Source organism: Oryctolagus cuniculus, chromosome 9, assembly GCF_964237555.1.
Source record: "Oryctolagus cuniculus chromosome 9, mOryCun1.1, whole genome shotgun sequence".
Lineage (NCBI taxonomy): Eukaryota > Metazoa > Chordata > Mammalia > Lagomorpha > Leporidae > Oryctolagus > Oryctolagus cuniculus.
The window spans coordinates 117113045-117125381 of NC_091440.1; the positions used below are offsets into that span (position 1 = coordinate 117113045).

At 43.6% G+C, this 12337-nt stretch overlaps 1 protein-coding gene across 9 annotated transcripts in view; it reads left to right on the top strand.

The window, feature by feature from the left end:
* The window catches only part of AEBP2 (AE binding protein 2), a 170397-nt gene that overhangs the window by 18156 nt on the left and 139904 nt on the right, over positions 1–12337 (top strand). For all 9 annotated transcript variants that reach the window (XR_011379009.1, XR_011379010.1, XR_011379011.1 and 6 more), the window contains one exon: positions 11361–11568. Coding sequence is in view for 6 of the 9 variants with exons in the window: in XM_070049445.1 (XP_069905546.1) it covers positions 11361–11568 (208 nt within the window). In the remaining 3 variants the exon portion in view is untranslated. The remainder of the gene's footprint in view (positions 1–11360; positions 11569–12337) is intronic.

Genomic DNA, 12337 nt, shown 5'->3' on the forward strand with positions numbered 1-12337 from the left:
TTTCTGTCTACATGTCACATAGTTCTACTAATCTCTAGCTGTTAAAGGGGATTTTGTTTGAAAGGCAAAATGGCTGTCTTTACTTACTATCACAGATGTAAAAATGGGCAGAACCTTACACTTCACCAGTAAAATGCTAATACAAATTTTAAAGTTTTTATTTTTATGAGAAGGATGTGAGAGTGGGTGAGGGGCCACAGAGAATTGGGGAGAGAGAGATTTAGAGAAAGTAAGACACAACAAACTCCCATCTGCTGCTTTATACCCCTGAGTGACTGCACAGCCCAGGGCCAAAATTGGAGGCAAAGCTATGAGACAGGAAAGCAATCCAGATCTTCCCTTGTGGGTGACAGGAACCTAGCTGCTTGAATCCTTACCTCTGCCTCACTGAGTCTGTGCTAGCAGGAGGTTGGAGTCAGGAGCCAAAGCCAGGCATGGATCCTAGGCATTGTGAATGGGATGCAGGCATCCTAACTGGTGCCTTAACTGCCAATTACCTGCCTCAAACTAGTATTGTTTGATGTCAGCCCTGTAATTTTTACTGTGCTGCTGACTAGAACTACAGGTGAGGAGAGCATGCAGCAAGTAACCAAGTCTTCTTGGAAGACATTTGATTGGTTGAGACATAAGATGTGTGATTTACAGACATAATTTTACATGACTGGATATAAGAAGACCTAAATTATGGTGAGGGAAACACCAGTGCAGAGCTGCAGCCTTCCTAATCAGTGACATGTTTATAGTAAATGCTGAAATTAATATATTTTCATGCTGAGAGTAAATATACTTTTTTTTTTTTTTAAGATTTATCTGAAAGGCAGAGTTACAGAGAGGCAGAGGCAGAGAGAAAGAGAGAGGTCTTCCATCCGCTGGTTCACTCCCCAGATGGCCGCAATGGCTGGAAGTGAGCCGATCTGAAGCTAGGAGCCAGGAGTTTCTTCCAGGTTTCCCACGTGGGTACAGGGGCCCAAGGACTTGGGCCGTTTTCCACTGCTTTCCCAGGCCATAGCAGAGAGCTGGATTGGAAGTGGAGTAGCCCATATAGGATGCCGGCACTGTAGGAGGCTGCTTTTACCCACTATGCCACAGTGCCGGTCCCAAGAGTATATATATATATATATATATATATACTTGATTTCAGATTATATACTGTTGCCTTTTCCCATCCCGGTTCTCAATCCTCCTTTAAAAGTGGAAGTTTTTGCAGCCTAGAAAGAACTAACTACTGTGAGACAGGGAGAAGATGAGAGACCCAGAGTTAGCAAGGAAAATCTAAGTGAATTTCCAGACTGATAACTGAGAAGGTATCTGGCTATTAGGCTGCCCCTACCCTTTGAGTTTCACATTCAAAAATTAACCTCGGACTAGCATAATAATACTACAGGTCAGAAGCATACTTTTTCCAGTCTGTTTCAGGAGACATTTAAGCTTTTACTCCACCTATTGGCAAGATGAGTAGTTCACAAACTTTATGGTTTTAGAACTTCCTTGCTTTCTAAATATTATTGAGGAACATGAATCACATCTCAAAAAAGCTTTTTAAAATACTTTTGAATAAACCAAAGAGGTTTTGTTTATGTGGGTTGTATTTATCACTTTTACAGGATTTGAAATTGAGATCAATATTTACTAATTAAAAATTAGGGACAGGCATTGTGGTGCAGTGAGTTGCTTAACTGTTTGGGATGCCCGCATCTCATATTAAAATGCCTGGTTTTGGGTTTGCCTGTGCTTCCAATTCAGCTTCTTGCTAATGTGCATGCTGGAAGGTAGCCAGATGATGGCTGAGTACCTGGGTCACTGCCACTCACATAGGATACATGCGTGGAGTTTCTGGCTTCTGGCTTTAGCCTGGTCTGGCCCCAGCTGTTGTGAGCATTTAAAGAGTAAGCCAGGGGATGGCAAATAGCTTTTTTTGTATGTGTATGTCACTCAACCTTTGAAAAATAAAAATTAATAATTAAACATTTAATTGAAAATTAAAATCAGAGTGGGCATTTGACACAGTGGTTTAAGATGATGCCTGGGACCACCATCATCCCGTGTTAGATTGCCTGGGTTTAAGTCTTGTCTCTGCTTCCTGTTCTAGCTTCTTGTTAGCATGCACTCTGGGAGACGGTAGGTGATGGCTTAAGAAGTTGGATCTCTGCCACCCACTTGGGAAAGTTGTGCAAGTTGGCTCAAGTGCTTGGGACCCTGCACCCACACGGGTGACCTGAATGGAGTTGAAGGCTCCTGGCTTTGACCAGGTCCAGACCCTGCTATTATAGGCATCTGAGGAGTGAATCAAAAAGTGGGAGCTGTTTATCTTTGTCTGCCTTTCTAGCGAATAGGTAAAAGTAAAAATGAAACAAACAAAAAAAATAAGTTACACATAGCACATATAATGCATTTAAAAATTTTATTTATTTGAGAGGGAGAGACGGAGAGAATGGTCTTCCATCTGCTGGCTTCCCAAATGGCTGCAATGGCCGGAGCTGAGCTGATCGGAAGCTAGGAGCTAGGAATTTCCTCCAGGTCTACCATGTGTGTGCAGGGGCCCAAGTACTTCGGCTGTCACTGCTGCCTACCCCAGCACCTTAGCAGAAAACAATCAGAAGCAGAGCATCCTGGACTCAAACCAGTGCTCTGTTAGGAATGCCAGCATCTCCAGTGGTGGTTTAACCCACTCTTCCCCAAGTACTGGATGTTTTGGTAATATGCCACTGCTTAGCAAGTGGTAGTTTCTTGAAGGTTTCTATAGATGTACATTAGTGAACTTTTTTTTTTTTTTTTTTAAGATATAGTTATTTATTTGAAAGGCAGAGTTACAGAGAAAGAAAGAGATCAATCTCCATCTGCTGGCTCACTCACCAAGTAGCTGCAGCATCCAGTACTGGACCAGGCTGAAGTAAGGAGCCTGGAACTCCCATCTGAGTCTCCCCTGTGGGTTCAGGGACCCAAGCACTTGAGCCACCCTCTGCTGCTTTCCCAGGCACAGTAGCAGGGAGCTGGATTGAAACTGGAGCAGCTGGGATTAGAATCAGCATACACATTTAATGCCAGCCTTGCAGGTAGCAGCTTAACTTGCTGTTCCATGACCACACCAGCCCTGTAATTTGGTTATGTTAAGACCATGGTTTTATCCTTTGCAAAATACTATAAATATCTGTGTATTGCTTCTTTTGCTGCTGTGCCTTGTCATTTCACAAAATTATCTTTATGATGTTCTCAGTGTTCACAGCCCTGTCAGCCACCAAAGCCTGGAGGTAATTTGTGTTCTCTAAGATGGGACTGTTCTTGGATAAATGAGTGAGTTGCCTTTGACTTCCCAGAGGAAATGGTTTTATTAAAAAAAGATTATTTATGTATTTCAAAGGCAGTAACAGATGGGGAAAGAGGTCTGTTGGTTCACTACCCAGATGTCCACAATGGCTGGGGCTGGGCCAAGCCGAAACCAGGAGTGTAGAATTCCATCTATATCTCTTAAGTGGATTGCAGGGGCCTACACACTTTAGATATCCTCGACTGCTTTCCCAGGTGCAATGGCAGGGGTCAGGAGTAGAAGCAGAGGAGTCAGGACTTGAATCAGAGCTCCCCTGTGGTATGCCAGCTTGTGCCATGGCTTAACTCTGTTGCATCACAACATTGGCCCTAAGGGAACCATTTATTTTTAATAAAATCATATATGTAGAAGCTGCTGGAGTAAAAATCTCTTAGTCTGCCAGGTAGTTTGTAAAAATTTTCATTGTTTTCAGTTGAAAGGCAGAGATGGAGAGAGATTTTCTATCCTCTGTTTCACTCCCCAAATGTCTGCAGCAGCCGGATGTAGGTCAGGACAGAGCTAGGAGCTGGGATTCTGTCCATGTCCCCCTTGTGGGTTGCAGGGACCCAAGTGTTTGAGCCATCATTTGTCATCTCACAGTGTGCATATTAAATAGCATGCTGTAATGGAAGCAGAAGAGGAAGGACTTGAACCTGAAATTTCAGTATGAGATGTGGGTGTTCAAGCAGTGACCTAACTGCTGTGCAAAATACTTGTCCCCAGATTTTTTTTTTAAACAAAGCTTATGGCAAAGAATAAATGTTAAGTGATAAATTTCTTACATCCCTCCTCCTTGAATATTGCATTGGAATTTCTAACAATATATGTCTTTTTTTTAACTTAGGGCTTCTCTGTTGTCATGGGGCATGTATGTATGTGTGGATGGTTCTGTGTGCATGAACCTGTGTGGGTGCCCTATGAGGTTACTTGAAAAAGTTTGTGGAAATCATGTGCTAGGAAAAAACTAAGCATGGGAATTTTGAACCTGGATAAGTTTTAGTTCCGTTACCCCTTGGGCTTTTTTTTTTTTTTTTTTTTTTTTTTTTTATTTGTTTGAAGGAGTTACAGAGTGGGGGCGAGAAACAGATCTACCACCCACTGGTTCCCTTCCCAGATGGATTTAACAGTCAGGGCTGGATCAGGCTGAAGCCAGGAGCTTAATCCAGGTCTCCCATTTGGGTGGTAAAAGCCCAAACACTTGAGCCATTTTCTTTTTCTTTTCCCAGGCCATTAGCAGGGAGCTGGATCAGAAGTAGAACAACTGGGACACAAACTGGTGCCCATATAGGATGCTGGCATTGCAGGTGGTGGCTTTATCCACTGTGCTAGTCCCTGGGCTTTTTTGAAGCAATTGTTTTTGTTTAAAGGATTTATTTATTTACTTGTGAGGCAGAGTTACAGACAGAGGTCTTCCATCTGCTGGTTCACTCCCCAAATGGCCGCAATAGCTGGAGCTGGAAGAATCCCAAGCTGGGAGCCAGGAGCTTCTTTCAGATCTCCCATGTGGGTGCAGGGATCCAAGCACTTGGGCCGTCTTCTACAGCTTTCCCAAGCCATTATCAGGGACCTAGATCGGAAGTGGAGCAACTAGGACTGAAAACGGTGCCAATAAGATGCTGGAGCCGCAGGCGAGTGCTTAATCTATTATAACACAGCGCCGGCCCCAAAGCACTTTTTTTTTTTTTTTAAATGTTGGCTTTTATTTTATTTTTTTTAAAGATTTATTTATTTATTTGAAAGTCAGAGTTACAGAGATGAGAAGCAGAGAGAAAGAGAGGTCTTCCATCCATTGGTTCACTCCCCAATTGGCCGCAGTGGCTGGAGATGTGCTGATCCAGAGCCAGGAGCTTCTTCCGGGTCTCCCACATGGGTTCAGGGGCCCAAGGACCTGGGCCATCCTCTGCTGCTTTCCCAGGCCACAGCAGAGAGCTGGATCAGAAGAGGAGCAGCCGGGTCTCAAACCAGTGCCCATATGGGATGCCGGCGCTTCAGGCCAGGGCATTAACCCTCTGCACCATAGCGCCGGCCCCCAAAGCACTCTTACTTTTTTTTTTTTTTGACAGGCAGACTTAGATAGTGAGAGAGCGAGCGAGAAAGGTCTTCCCTCCGTTGGTCACTCCCCAAATGGCCACTAAGGCAGAAGCTGCGCCAATCCAAAGCTAGGAGCCAGGTTCTTCCTCCTGGTCTCCCATGCGGGTGTAGGGCCCAAGCACTTGGGCCATCCTCCACTGCCTTCCCAGGCCACAGCAGAGAGCTGGACTGGAAGAGGAGCAACCGGGACAGAATCTGGCGCCCTGACTGGGACTGGAACCTGGGGTGCCGGTGCCGCAGGCGTAGGATTAGCAAAGTGAGCTGTGGCGCTGGCCCCAAAGCACTCCTTTTTTTTTTTTTTTTTTTTTTGACAGGCAGAGTGGACAGTTAGAGACAGAGAGAAAGGTCTTCCTTTGCCGTTGGTTCACCCCCCAGTGGCTGCTACGGCGGCGCATCGCGCTGATCGGAAGGCAGGAGCCAGGTGCTTCTCCTGGTCTCCCATGCAGGTGCAGGGCCCAAGCACCTGGGCCATAGCAGAGAGCTGGACTGGAAGAGGAGCAACTGGGACAGAATCCCGCGCCCTGACTGGGACTAGAACCCAGGGTTCCGGCGCCGCAGGCAGAGGATTAGCCTAGTGAGCCGTGGTGCCGGCTCCAAAGCACTCTTATAAGCTGATTTCTTCAACAGTCCGGTTAGCAGCAGCTGGATAATGATATCATTGAGAGAGCTCTTAGGTCATTGCTACTCACAGTGTCACAGTGGCAAATTCAACAAGTGGGCACTTGTTGAAAGTGCTCTATCTCAGGGTCTCACCCAAACCTCTTTATGTCAGAGTCTGCAATTAGTAAGATCCCAGGTTATTCATGCACATGTTAAAGTTTGTGAAACACTGCTTCACTTAATTAAAACTGAGTAGAGTGAGTGTGTTGTCTAGTTTAGGTTTTCTTCCAAATACCAGGCTGCTTAGGTATTTACATTTCACAGAATCAGTTACATATTCATTGAAAAGTAGAACTAACAGACTTTAGTATGTATGTGATTCTAGATACAAGATCCAGTGGATTGATTGTCTCTACTTCTGGTATTCTTGTTATCCAAACTATGGTGTGAAGGCTGCTGCTTTCCATGCAGTCCCTATCTAGCTCATGGTCCTGTCAAAAGAGGAAATGACCAGTCATTTGTCCTCCATGCCCCTTTGCTGCATCAGGACTTTTGCCTCATCAGCCTTAAGAATGCAGAGATTCTGGTTTCAGTGTGGATCTGAGGCTGATAGTAATCCTGGAGGCTTTGAATGGAATACTTCGTAAAATTCAGAGGAACCTAAGAGGGGCTGTGAAGCAAGACTTCATTTGGTCCTGCTAGGCTGAGGGTAACAGACGTGTGTGGGGGTATGTTGAGTGTTCCATAGTCTGGGAGGTGCCCATCCCCTTCTCTGCTATTACCTTTGCAGCTTAGTCCCTAGTGTTAGGGAGAGTTCATCTTAATACTTACATAATGCTGTCTTTCTGAGTGGAGCTATACCCACATGAAACTTTTCATTTGAATGATACTGCACGTAGACTGACTAAACAATGTGCGGTATTCATTGATACTTGGACTTTTTTTTTTTTTTTTAATTTTATTTTTTGACAGGCAGAGTGGACAGTGAGAGAGAGAGACAGAGAGGAAGGTCTTCCTTTGCCGTTGGTTCACCCTCCAATGGCCGCCTCGGCTGGCGCGCTGCGGCCGGCGCACCGCGCTGATCCAAAGGCAGGAGCCAGGTGCTTCTCCTGGTCTCCCATGGGGTGCAGGGCCCAAGCACTTGGGCCATCCTCCACTGCACTCCCAGGCCACAGCAGAGAGCTGGCCTGGAAGAGGGGCAACCGGGACAGAATCCGGCATCCCGACCGGGACTAGAACCCGGGGTTCCGGCGCCGCAAGGCGGAGGATTAGCCTAGTGAGCCGCGGCGCCGGCCGATACTTGGACTTTTTTTAGTAAGATTCCCCTTCTGTGGTAAAGGTAACAAACACAAGTACATTAAGCCCCATGCAGATAAACTATATTGATGGCTGTGTCACAAGTCTGTATGAGTCTTTCAAAATTATTTATTTTTAAGATTTATTTATTTACTTGAAAGAATTAGGGAGGGACAGAGAGAGAACTTCCATCCACTGGTTCACTCCGCAGATGGTCACAACAGCTGGAGCTGGGCCAGGCTGAAGCAGTGAGACAGGAGTTTTTTCCAGGTCTCAGGTGGGTGGCAGGGGCCCCAAGCACTTGGGCCATCTTCCGTGGCTTTTCTCCTACTATTATTAGCAAGGAGCTGAGTCAGAAGGGGGGTAGCCAGGACTCAAACTGGTGTCCATAAGTGATGCCAGCATCACAGATGGCGACTTGACCTGTCATGCCACAATGCCAGCCCCTCAAAATTATTTTTAAAAATTTGTTTGTTCAATTTATTTGAAATGGGACCAACATTCTGGCACATGGTGTGAAGCTACTGCTTACAGTGCTGGCACCTATATTTGAGTGCTGGTTTGAGTCCCTGCTGCTCTGCTTCTGCCCACCTTCCTGTTAATAATGCACCTAAAAAGGCAGTGCAAGATGACCCAAGTACTTAGGCCTCTGACACTCAGGTGGAAGATCAGGAAGTTCCTGGCTCCTGATTTCAGCCTGATCCAGACTTGGCTGTAGCAGCCATTTAGGGAGTGAACCAGTGAATGGAAATATGTGTCTCCATGTTTCAAATCAATGAAACAATGAATCTTGAAAAGATTCTTACTTGAAAGGTAGAGATAGAGATAGTTCTTTTATCTGCTGGACAGGACCAGGCCAGAGTCAAGAGCTGGGAGCTCCATCTGCGTCTTTCATGTGGATGTCAGGGACCTAAGTACTTGAGCCATCACCTGCTGCTTTTCATCATGCATATTATCAAACTGGATTAATAAGCAGAGTCAGAAATGGAACCGAGGCACTCGAAGCAGCATTTTAACCTCTATGCCAAACACCTGTCCCTGTGAGTCTCTTTTGACCTTACTTTGCCTAATTAAAAGAGAAAAACTACTGGTTTGTTTTCTGCTCTTTGTGGATTTTTAAAATAAAAGTAGTATGGGTACATGCTTCTCTGCTAGTTTTGCTATCCTCCTCATAACCTACTGTGTTTTGTATATCCTTCTCAAGAGACTGCCTTTAGAAGATAGCTTTATCTAGATCTCCCTATTCCATTTATTTATGCAAATACAAATTCCTATCCTGTAACTTTGAGTTGTGTATGTTTTATTTAGCTATACCGTGGAGATTGAGTTTGTACCACAACAGTTCATTAAGGTTTATCATTTTTCCTGAGACTGTTCATAATTGAGTATGATTGATTGTTCACTTAGAGTTATATTTTGCTTTTGGAGTTGAATTAGTATGGTGTTTAAGTATGTGCTTACAGAATGTGTAACATAAAGCAAATCATGAGGAAAAGAGACAACAATTTCAGGGTTAAGAGCCTCATGAAACTTTAAATCTATAGTAGTTAAAAACGTTTATATTTCAGTATAGACAAGCCACCATACCCACGCTTTATTCCTGCAAAAACAGTACATGAATATTTAGATATTCAATAGCTGATTAACATTTGAGAGTGCAAAATTTGGGCAAACTTAAAGTGTTTAAATTTAGAATCCATGGTGACTGGTAGGTGGTAGTAAGCAGGATGAAATTAAAGATCCTTTAAAAGGAAATATTAACTGGTGGATAGTAAGCTAGATGAACCTAAAATATCTTTGAAAGCAAAATTTGAGACACTTTTCATGTCCAAATCATCCTACAGAAATATTTTTACTACCTTTTTAAAAGTATTTGTCCTTGATGTCGTACACAAATCATAAAGCTTATTTAATAAGTTAAGAAAATTCCTGTTTGCTTTCTTAGGTGTGAGTGAATAAGTTTATATTAGTATTTGGGTCAATATTTTTTAAAGAATATGTGCTGCATTTGTGATTGAAGTGTTATGACCTCTGCAAGTTTCAGATGATTCAGAAGATGGTTACATATAGCAGATAGTACAGAGAATTCATTGAATTTAGATTTAAATGCACTCTTTAGAAATTTTTCTGATAAAAAATTAGGGGGAAGCGCTGGCGCCGCGGCTCACTAGGCTAATCCTCCGCCTTGTGGCGCCAGCGCACCGGGTTCTAGTCCCGGTCGGGGCACCGGATTCTGTCCCGGTTGCCCCTCTTCCAGGCCGGCTCTCTGCTATGGCCTGGGAGTGCAGTGGAGGATGGCCCAGGTGCTTGGGCCCTGCACCTGCATGGGAGACCAGGAGAAGCACCTGGCTCCTGCCTTCAGATCAGTGTGGTGTGCCGGCCGCGGCGGCCATTGGAGGGTGAACCAACGGCAAATGGAAGACTTTTCTCTCTGTCTGTCTCTCACTGTCCACTCTGTCAAAAAAAAAAAAAAAAAAAAATTAGGGGGAATGAAGCATACCCCTTAAAAGTTAATGTAATTTTCATAATTTAACTACTAGTATCTCTTAAATTGCAGTCAGTCTACAGTTTATTTTTTGAAAAAAAAAAAAAAAATTTTTTTTTGACAGGCAGAGTGGACAGTGAGAGACAGAGAGAAAGGTCTTCCTTTGCCGTTGGTTCGCCCTCCAATGGCCGCCGCAGCTGGTGCACTGGGGCCGGCGCACCGCGCTGATCCGAAGGCAGGAGCCAGGTACTTCTCCTGGTCTCCCATGGGGTGCAGGGCCCAAGCACTTGGGCCATCCTCCACTGCACTCCCGGGCCACAGCAGAGAGCTGGCCTGGAAGAGGGGCAACCGGGACAGAATCCGGTGCCCCGACTGGGACTAGAACCCGGTGCGCTGGCGCCGCAAGGCGGAGGATTAGCCTAGTGAGCTGCGGCGCTGGGCTAGTTTTTGAATTTAATCTGAACATTTTTACTTTCTTACTGAAGCTGCTATCATGTACTGTGTTTTGAAGATATTGAAAAAAGTGAACTGCTTTTAAAATGAATGCAAAAGTGTGGTACATTTTATTAAGTTGTGGAATCTTAAAGATTCTGACTATAATATGTAATTTTTAAAATGAGTTTAAAAATTATCATGTATTACTTTGTTTAGTAAATAAAAAGGGGACCGGTGCCATGGCATAGTGGGTAAAGCCACTGCCTGTGCTGCTGGCAACCCATATGGGTACCAGTTCACGTCCCTACTGTTCCACTTCTAGTCCAGCTCCCCGTGTCTGGGAAAGCAGTGGAAGATGGCCAAGGGTTTGGGCCCCTGCACCCATGTGGGAGACCTGGAAGAAAGAAGCTCCTAGCTCCTGGCTTTAAATCAGCCCACCTCTGGCCATCACGGCCATTTGGGGAGTAAAATGGTAGATGGAAGATTTCTCTGTCTGTCTCTCTGCCTCTCTGCCTTTCCTTCTTTGTAACTCTGACTTTCAAATAAAAAGTAAAAGATTAGCTGGCATTTTTAGTCTTTATTGGTGAATAGAGATTAATGAAAAAAAAATTGAGGATCAGAAAAGACTATTTGGGTTTTGGTAAAATCAGAAAATTAAGTGAACCAAATTTGCTTTTTTTTTAAACAAAATTTCATGATTCTTTTGAGATGGGTTGAGGTAGGATATGGCACAATTTTCTCAGTTCAATGAATAGAAGTTAAGATTTCAGGTCAACAAGTGGTTTACAGATTCTGAATTGTTTACTGCTGAAAATAATTATTTGATGCTACTCAGAACTATCATAGGGATGAGGTATGATAAGCTTTGTGTGTGTGTGCGCGTTGTTCGCTTTTTTAGGGTATGATATTGGGGAGTTCTTGCGCTTAAAAGTTGCTTAAATTATTACATGTCTGTTTTGAGGAACTGTTGTGTTTCTGACTTGATCTGTACTTTACTGCCAACTGTTGTTTTCTAGTGGAGATTATGGTTGGTAAGCTCTGTTTATATGGAGTAGAATGTCAAGTGGTAATCTTAATTAAATATTTATAAGATCATATTCATATTAGTGAATTTCTAGGAATAACACAGCCTTTTTTCTTCTTTTGTAGCATAAGCAGTACTATAATGGATGTAGACAGCACAATTTCCAGTGGGCGTTCAACTCCAGCAATGATGAATGGACAAGGAAGCACTACTTCTTCAAGCAAAAATATTGCCTATAATTGTTGTTGGGACCAGTGCCAGGCTTGCTTCAACTCTAGCCCAGATCTGGCAGATCACATCCGTTCCATACATGTAGATGGTCAGCGAGGAGGGGTTGGTTTTGTCATTTCTTTTATTCACCACCTGTTGTCATTAGTTTTATTAACTCATAGTTGCTAGTTAGGCTTTTTTCATGAAAGTAATTTGGGATTATTTTTATGTAGACTATATATTCAAATAACCGTTTTCTTTTAATTACATCTTACAAACCTGATAGAATCAAATGAAAGTAGGATGTATTACGTGTTGGACTTCAGTTTGTCCTTAGGTGATAATGGGGCTGGTGTTGTGGCTAACAGGTGAAGCCTACCACCTGCAGTGCCAGCATCCCATATGAGCACTGGTTTGGATCCTGGCTAATCCACTTCTATCCAGCTCCCTGCTGGGAAAGCAGCCGAGTATGGCCTTAGCCTTTCTTTGCCCCAACATGGAGACCTGGAAGAAGTTTTTAGCTCTTGGCTTTGGACCAATTAAGCTGTGGCTATTTGGGGAGTGAACCAGTGGATGAAAGACCCCTCTGTCCCCTTCTCTCATAATTCTGCCTTTCAAATAAAATAAACAAATATTTAAAAAAAGAAAAAGGAAATTAGATTTTCTAAAATTAGTAGAAATATTATAAATGAACATGATTTATTTCACAGTTCTAATGTTTTGAATTGAGAGCATTTAGGAATTAACTATGTCCTGGATGTCCCTTGTCAGAGAGTCCTAGATGATCTGATGCTGAAGTTACCTGAAGAAACTGATAGTAACAGAATTGGAATGTGCCATACTCTTAAATGACAACCTGAACTCATTATCTGGGAGTGAGAATTAATCATCT